The 24,495-nt window shown below is 44.9% G+C and overlaps 1 protein-coding gene across 1 annotated transcript in view; it reads left to right on the top strand.

Moving 5' to 3' along the window:
* vwf (von Willebrand factor) overlaps nucleotides 1–24,263 on the top strand; it is a 37,386-nt gene extending 13,123 nt beyond the window's left edge. Inside the window, exons 24-53 of the mRNA XM_080760790.1 lie at nucleotides 127–225; nucleotides 790–946; nucleotides 1,708–1,878; nucleotides 2,403–2,538; nucleotides 2,778–3,090; nucleotides 3,302–4,463; nucleotides 5,009–5,113; nucleotides 5,298–5,447; nucleotides 6,658–6,801; nucleotides 7,455–7,619; nucleotides 7,833–7,879; nucleotides 10,277–10,454; nucleotides 11,414–11,670; nucleotides 12,083–12,275; nucleotides 13,209–13,568; nucleotides 13,749–13,987; nucleotides 14,484–14,586; nucleotides 15,426–15,497; nucleotides 15,903–16,007; nucleotides 18,436–18,638; nucleotides 18,825–18,974; nucleotides 19,200–19,319; nucleotides 20,307–20,487; nucleotides 20,983–21,026; nucleotides 21,217–21,333; nucleotides 21,842–21,940; nucleotides 22,388–22,516; nucleotides 23,100–23,139; nucleotides 23,243–23,340; nucleotides 23,586–24,263. Of these exons, the coding sequence (XP_080616916.1) occupies nucleotides 127–225; nucleotides 790–946; nucleotides 1,708–1,878; nucleotides 2,403–2,538; nucleotides 2,778–3,090; nucleotides 3,302–4,463; nucleotides 5,009–5,113; nucleotides 5,298–5,447; nucleotides 6,658–6,801; nucleotides 7,455–7,619; nucleotides 7,833–7,879; nucleotides 10,277–10,454; nucleotides 11,414–11,670; nucleotides 12,083–12,275; nucleotides 13,209–13,568; nucleotides 13,749–13,987; nucleotides 14,484–14,586; nucleotides 15,426–15,497; nucleotides 15,903–16,007; nucleotides 18,436–18,638; nucleotides 18,825–18,974; nucleotides 19,200–19,319; nucleotides 20,307–20,487; nucleotides 20,983–21,026; nucleotides 21,217–21,333; nucleotides 21,842–21,940; nucleotides 22,388–22,516; nucleotides 23,100–23,139; nucleotides 23,243–23,340; nucleotides 23,586–23,771 (5,523 nt within the window). The 3' untranslated portion in view covers nucleotides 23,772–24,263. The remainder of the gene's footprint in view (nucleotides 1–126; nucleotides 226–789; nucleotides 947–1,707; nucleotides 1,879–2,402; nucleotides 2,539–2,777; nucleotides 3,091–3,301; nucleotides 4,464–5,008; nucleotides 5,114–5,297; nucleotides 5,448–6,657; nucleotides 6,802–7,454; nucleotides 7,620–7,832; nucleotides 7,880–10,276; nucleotides 10,455–11,413; nucleotides 11,671–12,082; nucleotides 12,276–13,208; nucleotides 13,569–13,748; nucleotides 13,988–14,483; nucleotides 14,587–15,425; nucleotides 15,498–15,902; nucleotides 16,008–18,435; nucleotides 18,639–18,824; nucleotides 18,975–19,199; nucleotides 19,320–20,306; nucleotides 20,488–20,982; nucleotides 21,027–21,216; nucleotides 21,334–21,841; nucleotides 21,941–22,387; nucleotides 22,517–23,099; nucleotides 23,140–23,242; nucleotides 23,341–23,585) is intronic.
* Nucleotides 24,264–24,495: the final 232 nt, after the last annotated feature.

Genomic DNA, 24,495 nt, shown 5'->3' with positions numbered 1-24,495 from the left:
CAGACAGGCTGATTGAGTGGTTATTATATATTACTGTACGGCGTACGCTGATGCTATTTATTGAACCTGTGTGTGTGTGTGTGTGTGTGTGTGTGTGTGTGTGTGTGTGTGTGTGTGTGTGTGTAGCTGCCCACTCCATGCGGCGACAACATTGTGAAGTTGGTAACTGTTGAGCAGTCCTGTCGTGTTCTCACCAGTTCCCTCTTTATGGAATGCAACAGCCAGGTGAGTGTTACCTACTGTACACTGAGAGACTTTACCAACCCTCTTGTTTTGGCCATCCTGCATGCCGTTTTCTACTTATGTCCCTTCAGTGGTTTTGGGTGTCGGGTCTTGATAGTTGCAAAGGACAGATTGAAAGAGAAACCAGCTCTCAGAGATACTGCAGTATTAAGTAACTCAGCATTGGCATAGACAGAATAACATAAAGCAGTTTCTCAACCAGTGCCCACACAGACCACTAGTGGTAATATGTCAACACACAAGATCTGTTTGGGTCGTTTGGGTCTTTGTCATCAGGTCTTGTTGTTATATAAGGAGGTATATTCTTTTCAAAAAGGTGTACAGTATTTGTTAAAATGTTGTTTTTATATGGGTTAAAATGTTGTTTTTATATGGCCAGTTCATTAAGTATGCCTGGTTTGCGTTTGCCTGGTGGGTGTGATGCCACCTGAACTGAAGCCACACCCAAAGCTGTAGTTGTATGATCAATCTCCCTGTATCACAATGCTGTGGACATGTGTTCCTAAATACGGTATGAACTGTAAATGGTATATTATGTCTGTCTAGGTGGACCCAGAGCCATATGTGGAGATGTGTGTGGAGGCAGCGTGTTCTTGTCCATCAGTAGGTGACTGTGTGTGCTTCTGTGATGTCATCGCAGCCTACGCTCAGGCCTGTTCAGAGGTGGGCGTGTCCATCCGTTGGCGATCCAATGATCTTTGTCGTGAGTGTCCGTCCAATATCATACAGCACAGGACAGGTCATTACTAGCTAATCGTTGCTGTCGGGTAGAAACCAATATTTAAACTTGTTTGTGATTTTGTTTCGTAAATTAATGCCCTACTACTTGATCATACTACAGCGTCAGATGAAAGCATCACAAGTAGCAGATCCGCCATTTCAACACGCTTTGAGCTTGTAGATCTGAGACTTTTGCTATTTTTTTATTTTGGACATATGAGGTTTCCACCCAGAGACAATATCATCTACCATATTTCGGGGTTCATATTATTCAACATTTTATAATCCCAGGTAAAATGTCAAAATAACATACAGTAGTTGTGAAAAGTCCTTAGCAGTGCATAACCACATTAACTCTTGGTGTCCCTATTTTAGGCATTTTTCCCCTTCCACACTAAATGTCTCCATGGAAAAGTATGTACCGGTAGATTAGTTTGCAAATTAACTGTTATTACCAAATATTTCACAGCAGAATGTCATGTCAGGGACGCTGGCATTCATGGCATACAGATTTTGTCCAGACATCACGCAAATGATGTCTCAAATCATGAACCACTCCCCTCTGTAATGACTGAATACTGAACATTGCTTGCCCACAATAACTTACCTGGCCTGGCGGAGACCAATGCTCCGATGAGGAGCACTTTTTCTAGTTAATTGTATTTATCATGTTGTCGATGTGGAAAATGAATGTAGAACAACAGGAAAGAGCCAATATAATGTACATTTGTATATTTCTCTTAGCTATGAGCTGTGAGGAACTGAACCCCAGAGGTCCGGGTGTAGTAGGGGAGGAGTTGTGTCAGTGGAGATATAACACCTGCTCATCTGCCTGCCCACTCACCTGCCAGCACCCACAACCGTTACCCTGTCCACTCACCTGTGTGGATGGCTGCCATGCCTACTGTCCCCCAGGTAATTGCAATTGTCACTTCTACACTGCTGTAACACATTCCCACGCTGTGACAAGATACATGAGCATTGCGCCTGTCACAGACATGTGCATAGCAAGTTCAGTCAGGAAACCTCAGTGCATTTGCTGCCGGCCTTAATTGGGCCGCCTCAGCATTGCGTTCTCACTCACATGGTTCAATCAGCCAATCACACACTCACTCCATCTTCATACCGGCTATTTAAACTGGAAGGGTTTGCACTCCTCCTCCTGCTTGCTTGCTGCTGCTGATTCTGCTGCGCTGCCGTATGCTAATGTTTTGCTGCTCACCTTCCACCACCCCAGCTACCATCTGTCGTTTTGGATCTGCTGTTTAGGTATGACAATGCATGAGATGCATTGTTAAAAGTAAATGAGCACAACCTCTAATACACACACTTTCTTTTCTCCTTTCCTTTTCTCTTTTCACTCAAAAAAATCTAGAATACAGTACACATGCGCATATAGCTAATGCTCATGAGTTAACCCCTCCTCTTCTGTTGCCTAGGCCAACTGTTGGATGAGGTGACCATGCATTGTGTAGACGTGTCCCAGTGCAAGGTCTGCATCCACGAAGGTCAGAGAATCTCCCACGGCAACAAGGTCATCCTCAACCATGATGACCCCCAGCACTGCAAGATATGGTAATTATGTACAATGTGGTTTTCTTTGTGAAATGTCGTGTTGTGGCTCCTCACAGTTAATAGCTGAGCCAGCCAATGTGTCCAGTCTACATATGTCCCTGAACAAGACCCTGAACCCCTAATTGCTCCCCGAGCGCCCAGTAGTCATAGGATGAGTAAATGCAGTACAGTATGTGCAAATATATATATATATATTTTTTATTCCATTCTATTCTAATGTCTGTCTGTGCTTGCTGCAGTCACTGTGAGAATAACACGCTGAACTGCGAGGTTTGTCCTCCCGCGGCCGCGGCTGTGTTGTTCACCACCCCTACTACCACTGCGTCCCCCTACACCATACCCTTCGAGTCCACGCCTGTTCCCCCTGGCACGTGCGACCGCGCCATAGACCTGGCCTTCCTGCTGGACGGCTCCGAGGCGCTGTCCGAGGACGACTTCGAGGCCATGAAGCGCTTCATCCTGGGCGTGGTGGAGCGCTTCCGCATGGGCTCGGCTCACACGCGAGCCACTGTCCTGCTGTTCCACTCAGGAGTCAAGACCTATGACCTGCAGGTAGACACCAACATATACTGAGGGACCTTAAGCCAGGCAGCACGGCCCGCATTAAACATTGTGTGAAATCCTGCGTTATTGATTCAATTTACCATAGATATTGGCTTTGTGTTGCTGACCCTTCTAAAATGAGTGTCACAGGACCTCTCTCTCTCTCCCTCCTTCCCTCCCTTTCGCTCTCTCTTTGTCTCTCCCTCCTTCCTGCCTGCAGGTTCAGAAGTGGCTGTTTAAGAAGACCGTACATGATCTGCATTACACAGGCGGAGCGGCAGCCTTCTTGGACGAGGCCGTCAAATACCTGGCCATCAACATCTACGATAAGAACAAGCGCGAGAATGCGGACCGCGTGGCCATCATACTGACGGCCAGTGCCAACCCGCGGCCCATCCGCAGCACGGCCAAGATGCTCAAGAAGAAGAGCATCAAAACGCTGACGGTGGCGCTGGGCCCCGGCGTCAACATGGCGCAGATCAACGACATCACCAAGGCCAACCCGGAGAACAGGGCCTACGTGCTGAGCAGCACGAGGGAGCTGCCTGACCGTCTGCTAGAGGTGTCGGACTACCTCTGCACGCTGGGGCCAGACGCTGGAGGCTCCAAGACAACCACCACCTTGCCACCCACCAGCACAACGCCCACCACAACGCCCACCACCGCCTCCACTACGTCTTCTACTGTTACTAGGTCTTCTGATACTATTACCACATCTTCTACTGCTATAACTACGCCTACTACTACAACCTCCCACCCCGGTCCGCCGGCGCCTGTCGACGTGACCTTCATCGTGGAGGGCTCCGACGCGGTCGGAGAGGCCAGCTTCAACAAGTCCCTCCTCTTCCTGGAGGAGGTGATCTCGGAGCTGACGGAGAAGCAGGAGCTGGTACGCATCACCGTGGTCCAGTACTCGGTGACCGTCACGGTGGAGATCAGACGGTGGGAGGTGAGGCGACAGAGGCAGGTGCTGCACGAGCGTCTCTGGCAGATTCGCTGGCGGGGCGGGAACAAGACCAACACGGGCGCCGCCATCGAAACCGTCCTGGAGGAATCTAAGCCGCCTCCCTCGGGCCCTTCCCCTCCCCAGCTGGTCTTCCTGGTGACGGAGAACCCGCCCACCGACACTGTGGCCCGCCCGCCATCCGTGAGCAACCGGACGTACATCTACCCCATCGGGATCGGGACGAAGGTCCGCGAGGAGGACTTGCTGCAGTTCAGTACCCCAGAGAGGCCGATAATGGTGGACGACTACAGCAGTTTGACCTACGTCGTCCACAAGATCGTTAACATCACGCGGCACACCCAAATACCGGTGGTCCCTGAGCTTCCCCCGTGGACCACCACCCTGCCACCAGTGACCACCACCCTGCCACCGACAGGTAAAACACTACACCTTATTATTATTTATTTATGATATTGTGTTTATTCATATTGCAAGCATGACCGCTTTTGAGCTGGCAAACAGACAAACACAAAACCCAGTGTTCAAAACAGTGGTCTGAAATTGTCAAATGTAAAGAAAATAATAACATACAAAATAATCAAACAATAGGCTATATAATCTATAACTAACTAAAAAATACGATTGGCCATTGAAGATTATAAGTGTAGTAGTGGAAGCACAAAGCACAAAAAGAGAATATAAACAGAGAGAGATGAAAGGAAGAGGGAATGGACTCCACGCATCACATTCAAACACTATACATTAATATTTACTACCATTAACTACACCGCTGGCGGTATGCGGTATAGGTACAGTATGGTTGCTAAGTAATCTATGTGAGGTTGCCAAATTTTCCAAAAGTCCTTCTTTTTGTTGTAAGTTCTTAATGTTGTAATCAAATGTATTTTGTCAGGAGGAGTGTAACTAACTGGATAGTTCTTATTTTGATGGCTGTTCATTTGTACATGTGTGTTTGATCAGTGCCGTGTAAGAAGCCCCTGGATGTGCTGTTCCTGCTGAAAGCCGACGGACAGTTTGAAGACATGAAGACTTTCGTGGAACGATTCGTCAAGGATGCAGACATAGGTATACCAGAGACCAACAATAAAGAATAAAGTACAATGTTTACCTCGGAGAAGTACTGAAAAATGGAAATGCTTGAGTAAAGTACTTACTGTAAGTAAGTACAGTACTTTACTTAAGTTCCACCACTGACGTTATGTTACATGATGAATGCGAGTGGACTGACTCCTTTGTGTGTGCACTGCAGGGCGGAACACCACTCAGGTGGGCGTGGTTCAATATGGAATATGGAAGAGCACAGCGGAGGTGACCTGGAAGGATGAGCAGAGCGAGCCACACCTCCTCAAGCAGCTGGAAAACATGCACAGCACCTCTACCAAAGCTGCCCCTGCACTAGGTAACATGCACAGCACCTCTACCAAAGCTGCCCCTGCACTAGGTAACATGCACAGCACCTCTACCAAAGCTGCCCCTGCACTAGGTAACATGCACAGCACCTCTACCAAAGCTGCCCCTGCACTAGGTAACATGCACAGCACCTCTACCAAAGCTGCCCCTGCACTAGGTAACATGCACAGCACCTATACCAAAGCTGCCCCTGCACTAGGTAACATGCACAGCACCTCTACCAAAGCTGCCCCTGCACTAGGTAACATGCACAGCACCTCTACCAAAGCTGCCCCTGCACTAGGTAACATGCACAGCACCTCTACCAAAGCTGCCCCTGCACTAGGTAACATGCACAGCACCTCTACCAAAGCTGCCCCTGCACTAGGTAACATGCACAGCACCTATACCAAAGCTGCCCCTGCACTAGGTAACATGCACAGCACCTCTACCAAAGCTGCCCCTGCACTAGGTAACATGCACAGCACCATACCACAGCTGCCCCTGCACAAGGTAACATGCAAACAAACAATGGATTATGTATTCACAATTTTCACACATGCACGCGGTCCTGGATTTGAAGCCTAAAATCCCTCTTCTGGGGTGTATATTCACTGAAGAAATAGTGTCTCTACAATCTGACAGCGCATGATGCGGTGTGAACTTGTAGATCAGCTATATTTTCCATCGAGATAATTAATGTAGCCCTTGGGAATCAATCAGTATAGGATTTAAGAGGTTATTGGTTAACACTTTGGCTCAGGAGGTAGAGGAGGTACAGTCCAATAATCCATGGGTCGGCGGTTCGAATCTCGGCTCCTCTTGTCTACATGTCGAATTGTCCTTGGGCAAGACACTGAACCCCACCTTGCCTCCAGTGGTTGCCACCATTGGTGTGTGAATGTGGGAAGTGAGGACGCTGGCGTTGACTGTTCGCCGCTTCACCTCCCAATGTATGAATGAATGGACCATTGTAAGCGCTTTGATTAAGCACGTAGTCCATAGAAAGCGCTATTAAAATGCAGTCCATTATTATTATTATTTGCCCTTTTAATATCTTATCCCAACCTCACCGCTTGCCCCTCACTCTACTACAGAGCACTATTAGACATTATTTTGTTACTTCATTTCCCGATGCATCGCTCCTGTGAATTTCCTTGTGCTTACAGTATGCAAATGTGCAATACAAATGGCATCTGATTTGACATGTGCCCATGCAGGCTCTGCGCTGCGTTTTGCTGTTCAGACAGCCATCTCACCAAGCAGCGGTGGCCGCCCAGGTGTGCCCAAGGCAGTGGTGATGCTGGTGACAGACAGGTCAACTGATGACGTCCAAGAAGCAGCCAATGAGGCGCTGATAGCGGGTAAGACCTTGCCAAGCCCATCAATAAGGAAGAATAGTTCTGAATATATATGCACAAAAACAAATTTCAACCACTTTTTTACCTGTAAAACTGTGATGTGACAATAAAGCTGATTGTGATTCTGCATTCCAGTGAACAGTATTCACTAATATAATATTTCTTTACAAACATTTTTTATTTAGTTTTTCATACATTTTATCACGCAAATCGTTATACAATATCTCTATAGTCATGTGATCAACATGGATAACTTTTCCATATTCCATCCCGATTGGCTAAGATTTCCTTCCAAAGTTTGCAGGATTGGTCCATTTTCAACAAAATGCCTCAAATCTTGAACACAGCGTGCAATTTCCGTGAAATTATTCATGCACATTCCCATTAGGCAGAGGAAGAAGTGGCGATACAATTAACAGGCCAATTCATGTTTTCACCTATAACTGCACCAATCTGTATACAACTTTGTTTGCGCACTTCTAAACATTATGTATACACTGAACTTTTTATTTTACTTCTGCACTTTTTGTCCAAACATCACACACACTATTATCCTGGTGGAGACCTGTGCCTCCTGTGGAGACCTGTGGCACTTTTTCTAGTTGTTTTTTAGATCGACTTGTGCCTCTTGTGTTTTAACGGACCTCCTCCCACAGGTGTGTCGGTGTTCCCCATCGGGATAGGACCAGATTATGACAAGAGTGAACTGAGTGTGCTCGCAGGCCCTGGCAACCAAGACAACACGCTGCACCTGCGCAGCATAGACCAACTGCTGATGCTCTTGACTCTGGACCACAACTATACGGAGAAAATATGCAGGGGTGGGCTCACGCACGCACACACGTACACACGTACACACGTACACACACAGATGCACCCTTGTGTGCACTGTCTAAATAGATGACAATCAATAAAACTGGCATGGTTTGTACTGCCTCAGCGAAGTAAAATAAATTGGTTGCAAACCAGTGAAACCATTTTAAAAGACTGTGTTAATTGTTCTGATGTTGACAACGTTGTATTATGATTCGCAGCTGGTCCACCTGGGGTTTGTGTTGACGATGATGGGAATGAGAGAAAGGTGGGTAAATGTCCAATGATTTGAACTGAACTGATATAGAATATAGATCCATCATCATCACACAGTTAGAGCTGTTTTTGTTTTGTGTCTGTGTGTGTCTATTAAGGCTGTACCCCTAGCCCATTTTAGGACTCGAACTTGGGCAGGAATTTTCGAGTGAACATTCGGACCATGACAAACACAATTTTTCGGGCCAAACAAAGAATTAGAAAGTAGATAAAACGGCAGGTTACAACACGTGTTCTTTGTAATTATTTGGTCCAAAATAGTGTGCGTCGTCATGATTTGTCACGACAGGAGTTGGCTTCGTATACGACGCTTAAAGGTCTTTAAATAAATAAGTTTTGAAATGCCTATGGAGAAAATGAAAGGGGGAGGGACTGCGACGCTCTATTGTGCAAAAGGATGCCCGTTTAACAGATTAAATGTAATCAGCATAGGGCGCAGCAGGGAATCGAACCCCATCCCAGTAAACCAGGAGCTCCATGCCTGTGCCAAAGTGCTTTGTTTGCGACGCAACGCAAAAACCTACCCTTGTAGGAGCCCTACCCTACCCTACCAGCCCTACCCTACCAGCAGCAAAGAATACAAAAACAGATACTTACCCAGTTACCGTGAACCATCACGTTCTTCTGCAGATGACAGGCAGTGTCCACAAGTTGAAATGACAGAACCGGCCGAAATTGTGGCAGTCGACGCAAAAGACGCAACGCAAACGAGAGCAACACCATCAGTAGGCTACCCTGCAGAACCACACCAGCGACAGCAAAGGACAATAAACAAGTTTGTACTCACTGCGCAGCAAGCAGTTCTTCCCAGCAGCAGCTATAGTGTACAGTTCCTACCTCAATGTCTTGTGCAGGGAGGGGGGGGCATCGGTCTGGGACACTTCACATGGGCTCCAGGGTAGGGTGGGGGTCCTCGGAAGCCTAAATTGGTGGGGCTGTGGGGCCCATGGACATGGCTCGTCTCAGGGTCCAGGGCTTGGTGCTGCCTCCTACACCACTGGTGCAGTGACTCTTCATATTCTGGAATTACATGAAGAGAAAAGACAAGTGTCCTTAGTGTCATGTAGGCCTACATCACATTAGAAACACATGTGGCTGTATAGCCTTGTCAGCCCCCACAACCCATATTTTATATTAATATATATAATTATATATTATAATAGAATACATCAATATTAATTATTAAACCAAAAGTTCAAAAATCATAAATCAAATGCTTTCAAAATAAACAAACAGTTAACCAGTTGATCCAAGTTAAGACACCAAGCCTATATGAGAAACCAAAGGTTGTCACAGTGGACAGGACAATGCTGCTGTCAAACATTTCGGCCATCTTGCATAGGTGGGAGTGTAGGAACTGATGTCACCTTTATACTGCCTTGATTGACAGTTGACACGGGTTGCCATTTGCGGGTTGCCATGTTGGCTGGGTTACATTTACATTGCCAAGGCAAAAAGCAACAATACAATCAAAACTAAATGTATGTACATTTGAATTGAAAGTCAGAATATTCAATAAATCAGTGTCACACACACACACGCACATGCGCGTGCGCACACACACACACACACACACACACACACACACACACACACACACACACACACACACACACACACAGACGCAACAGCGCAGCGAGAGAGAGAACAAACCTTTTTCTCAAATTGTGCCATGCTGGTGTGTGTGTGTGTGTGTGTGTGTGTTTGTTGCTGATTGGCTGATTGGCTGCAGGCCCATCACCAAATTAATGTGCACAGGGGATTTTGGAGAGAGACACCTGGGACAGCACAACAAGGAGATAGACATAACTTCTGACAGGAATGCACGAGAAACTTACTTTTTAACATATATCACATTCTCGCCGAGATATATTTTCGAGTTAATAAAAAATGGTTCAAATGCATTAATTAAGATTCGAGTGCCAACCCTAACGAGCGAACATTCAAACCTTGAATGTTTGGGGACAGCCTTAGTGTCTATACACATATATCTGTTTTCTGTGCCTGTGCCTGCGCGTGCGTGTGTGTGTGTGTGTGTGTGTGTGTGTGTGTGTGTGTGTCTGTGTGTGATTAGTTACTCATGTCCCTAGCAGTGGTGTAAAAAGTAGTAAAGTACATTTAGAAGTACAATTTTGAGGTATTTTTACGTTAGTGGAGTATTTCAAAATGTCTGTACTTTAGCTACTAGTTACTTTTTAGATTTGGATTATTATTACTAAATATACACTAATCACTGCAGCCCTATATACATTTCGGCCATTTGAAATAAAAACAAAATATATATATTTCTGGTACTTTAAGTAAATCTTTATACCAAAACTTTACTGTACTTTTACTCATGTCAATTTTGAATTCTGAATTGACTACTTTTTCCACCACTGGTCCCTAGCCTGGTGAGTCGTGGCTGCTCTCCGGCGGATGCCACTCTGTCCTCTGCCATCCCAACGGGACCATCACCCTCCGCAGCCACATGGTGAACTGTGACAAACTGGAGCCTCCGGCCTGTCGGAACGCCATGCCACCTGTGAGAGTCCAGGACAAGTGTGGTTGCCACTGGGAGTGCCCCTGTGAGTACACCTCACATAATGGATGAGGAAATATCATTGCTTACATGTAAACATGCCTATGTCCAAAACTGTTACTTCTCAGGAAATGGAGAAAATTAAATAACCTGTTTTCCAATGCATGATGCATCCAATGTACATTTTTGTTATTATTAGTCAAAAGCTCTTGTTAGTACTTTTATTGGTTCGATATTTATTAAACCTAAAGACAAACGTAACCTTTGCAAAAATGCGTCTCGGTGCATTGTAAGCTTGTATAGACCGGCTAGGTTTCTGACCGACAGAGACCATATATATCAACCCTTTTAATAGGCTACCTCTAAAATGGGGTGGTGGGGACATTGATGAAAATAGCTGATCTTTACTTAACTTTATTTGTTTAGTTGGACGGCACAGTGCATATTAATGGACATCAGATGTGAATGCAACATAAATACACGCCATGTTGCGGACCAACACAGGTGGCGTAGAACATTAGTTTAATGTCAATCAGACAAATTGAAACACCTGTGTCGGTCCCCAACATGGCAGGTGTAGGACTACATTTGAAACTCATGAGTACTTTGCCCTGGCCAAGTGGGGATTCCCTCTTGTCGGAGAGGCATTTTGGTCTCCCGCACACCGACAGGAGACCAGGTTTCGAGTCCCGGGTACGTTAAACCTGCGGCTTTAACCCATTGAGACGTGCAAGTTGCAGCGCATCTGGGTCGCTTTAGCTTTGAACCACTTTAACCATTATTTTAAACTTTAGCTATTGATAGCAGAGCTCATATAGATCTGCTATTTTTGAAAGATCGTGAAAACGTGTGCAAATCTGCTGTGAATTTGTAGAATCGGTGTAGAAACAGATGTAGAAACTCGACTTTGTTATCTTTAGCATGACGCAGTTGGCAGACGTCCACGTCTATTTATGGTGACCACTGGTGTAAACATTTTGCTTCCTGCCGGGCTGACGTTGACAGGCATGTGCATGGGCAGCTCCACCAATCACGTGGTGAGGTTCGACAGCGTGGCTCTGAGACTGCAGGGCGTGGGCGTCTGCTCCTACACGCTGCTCACTGTCACCGGCACGGGAGACGACGGGGGTGTGGCGGCGGCGTCAGCCGTCACGCTACACAGTGGACGATGCCAGACGTCCGACAGTTACAGCCAGGCCTGCATGAAGACCATGGAAGTGCATGACGGAGAGTATACACTGCTGCTGAAGGACGACATGACGGTACAGGCTGCGTGTGCATGTGTGTGTGTGTGTGTGTGTGTGTGTGTGTGTGTGTGTTTGTGTGTGTGTGCATGTATAGGTAGCCTACGGTATATGCCACTGCCAGCCATAGTAGGTTACAGTAACTCCTGCATCTCCTTGCAACAAAACAGTTTTAAGGACCAATGCAACTCTTTGCAACTGCCAGCATGGGGAAAATGGTTTCATGCAACTACATGCAACTACTCGCAAGCAACCGTTTCGTTGCAAGGACTTGCATGGCGGTTCAGTGGTGTGTGTTTATTTGGGCCTAATATTACATGTGTGTACGTGCTTGCAAGCATGTGTGCGTGCACCGCACAGGGATGCACTTACACATACTGGTCCTGCGTACATTTGTGCAGTGTTGCATACACGCTGTGTTTTTGCGCAGGTGGAGATCAACCGCGAGGTGCTGGCACTGCCGTGGAGGCATGCGGGTTTAGAGGTGGTGCGCTATGGCGGCGTTATGCTACAGCTGAGGTCGGAGCGCGGAGGCTACACGCTGTCCTTCACCCCCCAGAGCAACGAGTTCACCATCACACTCCTCAGCGCTGCCAATGTCAGCCACACCGGAGGGCTCTGTGGTAGGTCACTCGGCGTGGGAGGAAACACCTGATATGTGGCCCGGGCCGGCCTAGCGCGGTCCAGGCACCTATAGGCTGCTAATAAAGCCTGACAGCTTGTTGCGGGCCCAATCTCGACGACCGCTTTGCTGCGTGTCACTCCCCATATCTCTACCCCATTTCCTGTCAACTTACAAATAAACGCAAAAAAGCCCCAAAAATATCTTTCTCTCTGTGATATATGGTTCATTGCAGGGATTTACACTAACCTTTGAAGCATCGCCCGGTCTCGCATGTACAGTACGTCCGTTTCACGAAAATCCACCTTAAAATGTTGTGATCGTTTGTCGTCGTGTTGAAAAGTAATCCAAACTGCGGCTCAACAACAAAGAGCGAAGGAGGAGTGCTCCACTCTGCGCCACCATTGCCCGTTGGCACGCATTGAGCCTCAACTTCTCAGAAGCCCCTGCAAGCCAGTGATAGGTTGATTTCCGATTATGTGGGTTACACCCACACAGCCACCCACACACATAGCTCCGTAAGGGAGTGGTTGCACCACTCAAAAACGGAGAATTAAACATATAAAACAAAAGACGGGTTTAGCGTGTTTAGAAGGGAAAGACAATGGGAAAAAAGTTGGGTTTAGCGGGTTCCACAAGGAAAGTGTTAAAAAAAGAATAATACAAAAAACACCCAATACTGTATGTTCCAAGCAAATATAATTTGATTTATTCTTACTTGCGTGCCAGTGACATGCATAGAAAATAGCAGATCTACAAGCCACCGCGTTGCAGTGCGTTGTGACTGTGAGTTTGTAAATCTGCTGTTTTTGGTGCGTGATATAATGTGTATCGATTGAGTTGTCAGGCAGACAACTTAGAAAACATGCATGTCAGTCATTGTCTATATCTCTCCTGTCTCTCTTTCTCTCTCCTCTCTATCTCTCTCTCTCAGGTGGCTGCGGGGAGACAGAGGTCAACGCGCTCTCTCTCCGAAACGGCACGCTCACCTCCGACCAGCAGGCCTTCATCTGGGACTGGGAGGCAGCCGCAGAAGACGGCCTGTGTGAGCCTCAGATTCCGGTAGTCACATGTCTGCTGACCCACGGTTCCATGGAGCCACGCTGTAAGGCCCTGAGTTCCGAGGTGTTTGAGCAGTGCCACGCCCACGTGCCCGTCGAGATATTCGTGACCAAGTGCGAGGCCAGTCAGGAGGCGTGCGAGGAGTCGGACGTGTGCGAGATCATCGCCACCTACGCTCACTTCTGCAGACAGAGTGGAGTGTGCGTGGACTGGAGGAGCGCTCAGCTCTGCCGTAAGTCAGCATGCATGATGCTTGTATGCCTGCATATACCAATATGTGTAACACACACTCACGTGACTACTTACAAATTCACAATTTCAAACATTAGCATTGTTACTGGATGTGTGTGTGTGTGTGTGTGTGTGTGTGTGTGTGTGTGTGTGTGTGTGTGTGTGTGTGTGTGCACTACAGCCATGCAGTGTCCCAGCTCCAGGGAGTACGACGCGTGTCGGACCGGGTGCGTGGAGGAGTGCGGCAGCGTGCGACCGCTGCGGGGCGACTGGGCGGTTGCCAGGGGCAACGAGTCGCTCTGCATGGACACGCCCACAGAGGGCTGCTTCTGCGCCGCAGGGCTGGTCATGAATCAGGGCAAGTGTGTGACACGAGAATCATGTGACCAGTGTGTTGACGAGCACGGACACACGCGCATGGTAAGACACAAAGGAAATGGGGCGAGGGGGACTGAAAAGAAAAATTACTTTTTTGTTTTGTATATAGTTTTTAAATTATGTCTTCAGCCCGTTGTTGCTTTATGTCGGCCAACATAGCTCCTGTTGGGAATCAAACACAGGCCATTGTGGTTGTGTTAACTTGTTTAGCCACAAAGGCTCCATTAAAGCACTACTTTTTATTGTAATGAGGCTTTCTGTCTGTGTAAAAGCACTGTATGTCACCCTGTCCGCAATTACTTAATGACGTTTATAATATATTAAATCTCTAACACAATGTCTGACATTTGCATCCTTGGAAGCATGACACTTAAATAAAGAAAAACCAATCAATCAATCATATAATCACCTTGAGGCAGCCTTTCTTCATGTTTATAGCTCAGCTGGTCTGTGACTGCCCTCCAGTGTGCGTTTTGTAAAATGACAACACAGTGACAGTGCAATGTGACATGTTTATGGACGGTGTGTGTCTATACAGTACATGCAGAGCTGGGTACCAGATGACAATCCATGTTCCATCTGTATGTGTCTGGACCAACAACACATCAACTGCACTGCCCGGCCTTGCAATGACGCCAAAGGCAAGTGCTCTCTGCTCTCTGCTTTTTATAGAAAAGCCGACGTGAAGCACCACTGTAGTATATTACATGCCCCCATGTTACAAATACATACATATTACATAGATATTATATGGCAAAATAATATGTATGCATACAATTGACTTGGTAGCGTAGACGCAGAGAGGCCTGGAAACACCCCATAATAGTTGGTTTGTCATCGCATTCCTTTGGGAAACCTGGACAACCGTAACTCTGTTGGTGACCTCGGTTGATCTTTAGGATCCATTGAAGTTGGAGATCATTGTATAGGGAGACCTTTGAATTGGAAAACTATTGTACTCTACATAAAGACAGAATGTGCCTAATAGCCTATTGATTGATATGCACGTCACACGCATGCACGTGCACACACACACACACACACACACACACACACACACACACACACACACACACACTTGGACTCTGTTGGGATGATTCTACTATGCAGTCATAATTGGTAAACCTTTTGTCCTTAATACATTCCAATAACTAAGACCTCCTGTCATTTCTTGCATGAGGGTAATATTCCTAAAGACACACTCATTATGCTACATCACACATTATATGCTTGCCCAACATTGCCAGGGTTACTGCATTGACAACGCATTACTTTGGACAAAGTGATGTTGATCAGCGTATTATAGTACACATTATAGATATTCTATTGTACTTCTAAGAGTATTGCCGTTAGTGTTGCATTGTGGACTTTTACAAAGCACCATATAAGATTGTGTGTGTGTCTGTGTGTGTGTGGTTGTCTGTGCGTCCAAATGTGTGTGTGTGTGTGTGTGTGTGTGTGTGTGTGTGTGTGTGTGTAGCTCCAGTGTGTGGAGCGTGTGAGATCCTGAGGGAGAAGCGAGAGTCAAAGTGCTGTCCTGAATACGAGTGTGGTATGTATCATGTCTTATTGTATTATGTGCCATCATTATAGGGGAGCAGCTGGCCGAGTGGATAAGGCACAAACCACATAGGCTCGCCTGACAGCAAGTCCCTGTATGTTGCTCCCCGTCTCTCTGTAGACAAAACAGGAAAGGGCGCAGAAAACCCCAAATAAATAAACAACGTTTTTAAACTATTCAGCTCAGGAAACCAATAAATTGTTTGCCCAACATTTGTGTCACAGCCCTCTTATTCTAACTAAATGTTCCATTGTAATAGGCAAACATTCTCTTCCTCTTTTTTCACTCGGAGTAAACCAGAATCCTTGCATAATGTACTTTACTAGACTGGTAGATATGGCCATCAGTAGGCATTGCACCATGCACTGAACAGTAGACATGTTCTTCCACCTGCAGTGTGTGATCTGGTGAGCTGTGATCTGCCTGAGGTGCCCACCTGCGACGATGGACAGAATGTGGTTCTGAAAAACCCTGGGGAATGTCAGCCCGTGTACGAGTGTGGTAAGCTGCACTCAATCTAGTATATTAGCTTTTTTAGCTTTTTTATTGAAATGCCTTGACATTTCTTTTCAATTATTATTACTGAACTACTTAAATTATTACATTATTATTATTATTATCATCATCATCATCATCATCATCATTAATATGATTATTATTAGAGGTCAAGCCCGAAGGGACGAAGAACCCTTATTATTTTCGTACGTTCTTTGTTGTCGTTTTCCAGCATTATGGTAGAGGGTTGTGGGAATCGCTCAAGAATCCGTCAAAGGACCTCTGACCTTGACATGATCAGTCCAGTGGTGTCTGAGATGAGCTGTTCAAAGACAGACAGATGCAACCACATGGCTTCTATGTGGATCTCTGCCGTCATAGTGATGATGTCATAGACTCATAGTAATGATGTCATACTATGACATCACCCCTAACATAGTGTAGGAAATCGCTCAAAAATGGACGGCCTGCGCAAATTTTCTAGGAGACATAACACAGCAGGAGTGAGTGAAGAGAGACACAGAGAAGAGGGAGAGAGACGAGTGATATTGTATATAAAGGACTATTGTCCAACCCCATCTGAGGAACCTAGAACATTCTCATCACAGTCCATTTATAACATTTGATGGAAGGAAGAAGTGAGGCCCAATACGTCCAGACTCAGGTATCCTGTTCATCAGAGTGTCCATATTCCTGTGCCTCCACCTCCCTCCATGAACCCATGAAGAGGAGCCACAATGACCTCTACTGCCAAACACTGAGGAATGAACAGATCCCTTCAGCGGCCTGTCAGCAAATAAACGGCAAATAAACCAGCCAGAACCAAAGAGACACCAAAATAATTCAAATAAAACAGTTTACCAAGAATTTAGCTCTGGTGGGAGAAGTAAAGACAAATCAGCCGAGTTACACAAGAAAGAAAGCCCACATCTGTAAACAGTGTGACAAGAGTTTCAGTAGGTTAGGTAATCTGCAGGCACACCAGCGTATCCACACTTGAGTAAAACCTTACCACTGTCAACAGTGTGACAAGAGTTTCAGTAGGTTAGGACTGAAGGCACACCTGTATCTCCACACTGGAGAAAAACCATACCACTGTAAACAGTGTGACAGGAGTTTCATGAAGTCAAGCCATCTGAAGAAACACCAGCGTATCCACACTGGAGAAAAAAAACATACCTCTGTAAACAGTGTGACAAGAGTTTCAGTCAGTTGTGTAGTCTTAAGACACACCTGCGTCTCCACACTGGTGAGAAACCATACCACTGTAAACAGTGTGACAAGAGTTTCTGTAAATGACCTGAAGAGACACCAATGCATCCAGACTTGAGGAAAACATTTCCAGTCTTCGGCTTTGCTCTGCCTTTTCCGGATTTCCCTGCCGTCCACTTCCTGTTTAATTGGGGACTTTAAACAATTTTAAAGTTGTTTAAAACAACAACAATTTTTCTCTGAATCTAGGCTGCATCCGCTGTGATTGAACAGAACACTTCTGAAGAGAAATAAAGTTTGTTAGATGCATTCAGACATAGTGATTTTGTTTCCTGCTTTTTGGAGTGTGCTGTCGTTTTCCACAAAATTCGGCATAATGCTGTGAGAAATATTTATTATTGTTGTTGTTAAATTGTCCTGCACTTATTACAGATGCCTAGACCTATTGGCTTTAGAAGACACTATTATTATTATTATTATTAGTAGTAGTAGAAATGGTGCATTTATATAGCGTCTTTATCTAAGGCGCTTTACATAGATTGTGCATTACATTCACCCACTCATACACCGATGACAGAGGAAACCATGCAAGGCTGATACCAACCTGCATATCGGGAGCAATTAGGAGTTCAGTGTCTTGCTCAAGGACACTTCGACACTAACTCTGGGTTCGAACTGGCAACCTTGTGGTTACCATCCGGCCACTCTACCGCTGAACCACCGCCGCTCCTAGTTAACAGTAGGGATGCAACGATATGGAAATTCTTGACCGATACCGATGTTTAAAATAACAATTTAGCCGATAACCGATACTGATACCGATATATGTTTTAGTTTTTGTTGTTTTTATTTCCCCCTTTTATGCCAGGGAAACTACTAAATCTTCAATACAAGAAATACATGTTTAGAATCTACAGCTTGGTAGACTACAGATAACGAACACACATAGGCATAGCCAATGCTAAATGTATGCTTATCAACAACAGATAAAAATTGGCTACTGCCATCGGTTAATGTCAGTTTTATTTGCAGATACCGACTTTTGCCGATTTGACCGATAACAGCAAATATTTGCCGATACTGATATATGGACCGATACAACACAGTAGTGTTATTCTCATTTGAGCCACTTGTCTTTGCTTGCATCACAGCTGTAAACATTTCCACACACCTGTTCATGCACTGTTACAAATCTCTCTTGCCCCATCCTATCCTTTCTCAGTGTGTAAAAAGGAAGACTGCGCTCAGGCACTTGTCCGTTGTCCCGCCCACCGCCAGATGTCAGTCAAGAAGACAAAGTGCTGTGATGTGATTGAATGTGTGTGTGACTGCCAGAATTCCACACACTCCTGTCCGCCTGGTTTCACTACTTCTTCCTCCACCAACGACTGTGGATGCACAGAGACCGACTGCTTGCCAGACAAGGTGTGTGTGTGTGTGTTTGTGTGTGTGTGTGTGTGTGCAAAAACAACATGGCAAAAAATGGCAAATCAGTCAAATACTTACAGAATATGATTTTGAAATGTCACAACATGTCGGCTACATTATATAAGTCAAGTCTCTTACACTATCCATCCATGAGTTAACGATGTGTACCATTTGTCTGTTCAGGTGTGTGTGGTAGGGGGCGTGGTCTACCCGGTGGGCAGCCAATGGGACGAAGGGTGTGAGAAGTGCAGCTGCACTCAGCAGCAGGACAAACACACATCTCTGCACATCACTCAGTGCATCCCGCCTGTCTGTGACCGGACCTGCTCCACTGTGAGACACACACACACACGCACGCACGCACGCACGCACACAGTAAATGTATCCATTTTACAATGCACACATTTATTAGCATGCCTATACATACTGTATACAAACATAGAAATTGCTAGTACAGTACATACTCTGCACACAAACACATGCATACTGTATGCAGAGTGCAAAACACATGCATTGTGATGGTATTTAATGTGAATGTTGTTGTACTGTACATTACAGGGCCTGTCATACATACTGCCATCGGAGGGGGAGTGCTGTGGAAGATGCAGGAAAACCAGCTGTGTGGAGTCAGAGGGAGAGATGCGGGGTGACACACTAACAGGCCGACAACTTAGACGAGTATGTCTGTAAAGTAATAATACTCACTCTTAAAGGGATTGTTCACTTTAAAAAAACTTTCGGTCATTTCGTCGTCCACTCAGGTATTTGTGAACACCCCAGACAGTTTTTAAGTTGCTTGATTCAGTATTTAGATATTTGATATTCATTTCACAGCTACCCCACCCCCTTCCTATACAAACCCATGCTATTGTAACTTCGACCTCCATTTTAATCATGTTTTATGAAGCTTTCGCTGATGTTTTTCCTTTTCATTTAATACAAAATAATATTAAATATCTAATATAAATACTGAATCGAGCAACTTAAAAACTGTCTGGGGTGTTCACATGAGCCTGAGTAGATGACCAAAAGCTTTTTTGAAAGTGAAATATCCCTTTAATTTGACATAAAGGCTTAACAGCGTACAAATGTAACCAGATGGATCTGTACAGGTCCATGTGGTTACATTTGTACACTTGAATGGATAAGGCTGCAGTATGTAATCCACAGTGGTCAAATATAATATAATTATTGCTCTTTGACTCAGCTCTTTTCATTTAGCTATTTGTTATAATGAGTCTCCTTCATTATACAGTAAATGCAAAGAAAACTCAGTCAATTGTAAAGATTAAGGAATAAAGATAAATGTGGGCTGTTGCTGACTGGGTACAGAGGGTAGTGCATAGCTGTAGAGGGCTGTTTGGGAATTGGAAGGTCACAGGTTCGACCCTTTTTGTCGTCAGGTACCTGAAACGTGCCTCTTCTATGGAGCCCCTGAGTGGCCATGGTAAGAAAAATGTATTATCTTGTCGGGACGAGATATTATTATCTCGTCCGGACAAGATAATATCTCGTCCGGACAAGATCATTTATTTTTGTCCTCCATACTCTTCTGGGCGCTCAAGACCATAAAGAATATCCCCCCCGCAGGAAACAAATATGAACAGAAATGCTTGATACATGTCTTTTGGTTCACCTAATCCCGTCATCTCTGTGTGGGTTCAGGAAGGTGAGAAGTGGCAGTCCCCAGAGGATAAGTGTCTCTTCCATGAGTGCATGAGGGCAAACGAAGAGCTCTTCATCACTTCATCCAACGCCAGCTGCTCACAGATTGAAACCCCAACCTGCCCGTTAGGAACAGAGTTACGCTGTGACCACCAGGAATGCTGCCCCCGCTGCCAGTGTGGCAAGTAGAGACACACTCACACACACACACACACACACACACACACACACACACACACACACACACACACACACACACACACACACACACACACAAACAAACGCACCAAACAAACACACACTCACACATCACTGAACACATAAAATGCAGGTTAATAACTAAATGTACCTCCCACATCTAGCCAACAGAGGGCTCCCTGGTATTATACTGTAGATGGCCACGTCTCGTGTTCCATTGCCAACATGGAAGAGATTTAGGATTATATGACTGCAGAAAGCAGCCTACGGCTTTAACACTATCAACCTGGTGTCCGTGATTTGGGCATGTCATTATAGACGAAATGTTCAAAAATGTCAAAAGAAATATATAATAATGGCTGATCACACCTATTTTCGCCATGCGACACTGTCTTATAAATCACTCTTAACTGATTACTATGCCATAATGATACAGGGTAATAGAACCATTGCTTTATTTGTGCTGCTCTTTCTACAGCTCCCATGAATGCCTGCGTCTTTAACCAAACCATGATAATCAAGGTACGTAATACGATATGCTCTTGTTTGGATATGTATGTATTTTCTTTTAATATTCCCACTCAATTTGTTCGTGTTCGTGTGTGTGTGTGTGTGTGTGTGTGTGTGTGTGTGTGTGTGTGTGTGTGTGTGTGTGTGTGTGTGTGTGTGTGTGTGTGTGCGTGTGCGTGTGCGTATGTGTGTGTGTGTTTAGCCAGGGACGAGGGTGATGGTAGACACGTGCACAAATTGTGAGTGTTCGGTGGAAGAAGGTGCAGTGACCAAATACAAACTGTCCTGCAAAACGACCACCTGCGCCGCCTGCCCTAAGGTACCCTTCATCAGCCTTAATGAGCCACTGTCACCATCATCTTCATCATCACCAATATATCATCATTGCTGTCATCATATATGCTGTCACTTGTATCATCATCATCATCATCATCATCACCATCATCATCATCACCATCATCATCAACATCATCTTATGCCATTTTTTCCAAAGCATTTTCTGTCACCCTGGAATGACGTTCTCAGCCATCAACGTAAAATATGAATCTCTCCAGGCCTCTTCAGTATGGCAAGTTGATTCCTCAATAGAGTGATTAAAATGTAGGCATTTAGCCAATGATTTTGTCCAGAGTGAGCCTGGGAGATAGGAGGGTTAACCCTATAGTCAACAAGATAAATCAAACAAGTTGAGTCAAAATAGAACAATTTAGTGCCTCAGAAAAACTATAGGATACAAACCTAGCATCAATCATCCTGTAGAGGATTTTACTGTATGCATTAAATGTGACTGCCTGAACTTACTGCGTGACCTGTGCATGATGTTCCAGGGCTACATTCCAAAGCAGGAGCCATACACCTGCTGTGCCCAATGTGTCCCCGCAGCCTGCATCTTAGAACAACCGGATGGACCCACCATCACTGTGCAGGTAGGAAGTAGGAACCATGATCACTAGGTTAGATTTATACGTGATCTACAAGCTCACAATGTGTCAGGCGAGTGGGCAACGTGTTGTAAGCTTGTAGATTGGCTGTTTTATTTTCAAAACTGTTATTTTTTTATTTAAATATTGTCTATACAATGGCAAGCCTGGGGGTTCGAATCCACCGCAGTCCATCTGGCTTGTCTACTGTCTATAAGAACACAATTGACCCTTGTTCGGGGGAGAAAAGCCGGGCTGAGATGTTGATATTTGTCACTGCACAGGAATCAATTGGTATAACGACTAAATTGGGGAGAAAAAGGGTAAAAAGCGAGTAAAAAAAGAGAGAAAAAAATAAATTAGGGCACATCAGATGCATAATTGCTGAGCACGGAGGAATCAGGTCTTGACAGATTAACAATGTGTTATCATGACATGCATGTCTCTCCGTAGGTGAACGCGACAGAGCAGGACGGCTGTAACCGGTATGCCTGCAGTGTGAACGATAAAGGCTATCTGGAGTTGCGGACCAGTGTGACCAACTGCCCTCCCTTTGACCGCCAGGCATGCCTGGACCACGGGGTACAGCTATGACATGATCTTCATCCTGCTCTGTTATATCCACACTAAACCACTGTTGATTTTGACAGCAGATTTTTAGTTTTAGTCACATTTTAGTCACCTGGAATACACCATGTCTTAGTGTTAGTCTAGTTTTAATCGACTAAATAACATGCGATTTTTTTCTAAAAGATTTTGGCGGACCTTGATGCCGTCGTAATGACTGATTTTACACTTCTACCATATCCAATCCAATCCAAATATCCAATCTACACTGCGACACGTTGTGAGCTTGTAGATCTGCTATTTTCTGCATGCAACCAAGTGTAAAATGACTTATACTGGATCTCTTGTCCACTAGTCCCTTCCTAACATTTTTGTCTAGTTTTTATTTGTTGACTAAATTGTCAATATATTTAGTGTTAGTTTTAGTCATCATAGCTTAGTTTTCATTTAGTTTCCTTTTAGTTTTTGTCAGTGAAAAAAGGTAGTTGACGAACATTTTTTGTCATAGTATTAGTCGACAAAATCAACACAAACAAACAAACGGAAGGAACAAAGCAATCTCACACCTCTTAACCTTTTTTGTTGTTGTTGCTTTCAGGGGAAAGTTAGCCAATTAGGAACCAGCTGCTGTGAGATATGTAAGTAGCCTATACTGCAGAGAATGCGCTTTTCAAAATACGTGTTCCCTCTCTTCATATTAAAGCAACGTAATAAGAGTTTTGTCTTGCTGACTGTGTGCAGGTACGGAGCCTGAGTGCAGGAACACGGTGGGAACACTCAATTACGTCAAAGTGGGTGACTGTCAGTCAGAGCACCAGATAGAATTGCACTATTGTGAGGTGAGAGACAAGGGAACGCACTCACACACACACACACACACACACACACACACACACACACACACACACACACACACACACACACACACACACACACACACACACACAAATGTTCATGGATAAAGGTCAAAGCATGTGGCCTCGGTGGATTAGCCTACATAATTCGGTGAATCATAACCACAGTGTTGTACCTAGGCTCTCCCAGTTATCAGCCTGTGTTGTTGTTGTGTTGTTGTTTCTTATAGGGGAAGTGTCGCAGCAAATCCATGTATTCACTGGAGACCGCCGGCGTGGAGCAGGAGTGTGTGTGCTGTGCAGCCGTGGCCACGGAGTCTCTCACTGTGCCACTGCTGTGTTCCAATGGCACTGTGAGCCAACACACGGTCCTGTCTGTCACCTCGTGTGACTGTCTGTCCAAACACTGCACCTAGAGAGAGAGAGAGAGAGAGAGAGAGAGTGTAGAACCTTTGTTTAAATGTGTTTTCATTTTCTAGATGGTCAGTGTGCCATATCAACATATTTTTTATGACACCACATCAAAGATTCCAACATATTTTGATTGTCCACAAATATAATGTTTTTCCTTCTTTTTAAATATTTTCTTTCACAATGTTATAATGATCATTATTATCATTATTTTCATTATTAATGATAATTAATAATTATTATATTAGAACAATAACCCTCCTATCTCCCAGACTCCGTCCCCAGTCAGAGTTCAAAGTTTTAATGAATGTAGAATGTGAGGGACCAAAAATACTCTCGCCAGTATGCCAGTGATCACCCTCCTTTGTGCCAATGACTTTGGCACTAGTGCCTGCGGTTGCCTACCCCTTGTGTAGATAGATGGTACAGTTTGTGCATGTGTAACTATCCATATAAACATTTTCATAATATAGAATAAACATTACAAACTCCTGCAAACACTACTTATTTGCCTCTGTGAAATTTGTTCAGTGTGTAAGCATTAGGCCTACAGTATAAAATCAGACCAGTCTGAAGTGAGTGGTGCAAAAGCACCCCCTGTTGGTACCCTAAACATAGGGACATACATATATGGACATTGCTGTTCCTTGGAGTGATTGCACCACTCAAAAATTCACAGTAGACGCATGTTATAAGCTACTTCCTGTCAAGAAATTCCTTGCAGATGAT

The sequence above is a fragment of the Protomyctophum bolini genome (assembly GCF_963924005.1).
Source record: "Protomyctophum bolini genome assembly, chromosome: 4".
Classification (NCBI taxonomy): Eukaryota; Metazoa; Chordata; class Actinopteri; order Myctophiformes; family Myctophidae; genus Protomyctophum; species Protomyctophum bolini.
This window is presented reverse-complemented; position numbering and strand designations above follow the sequence as displayed.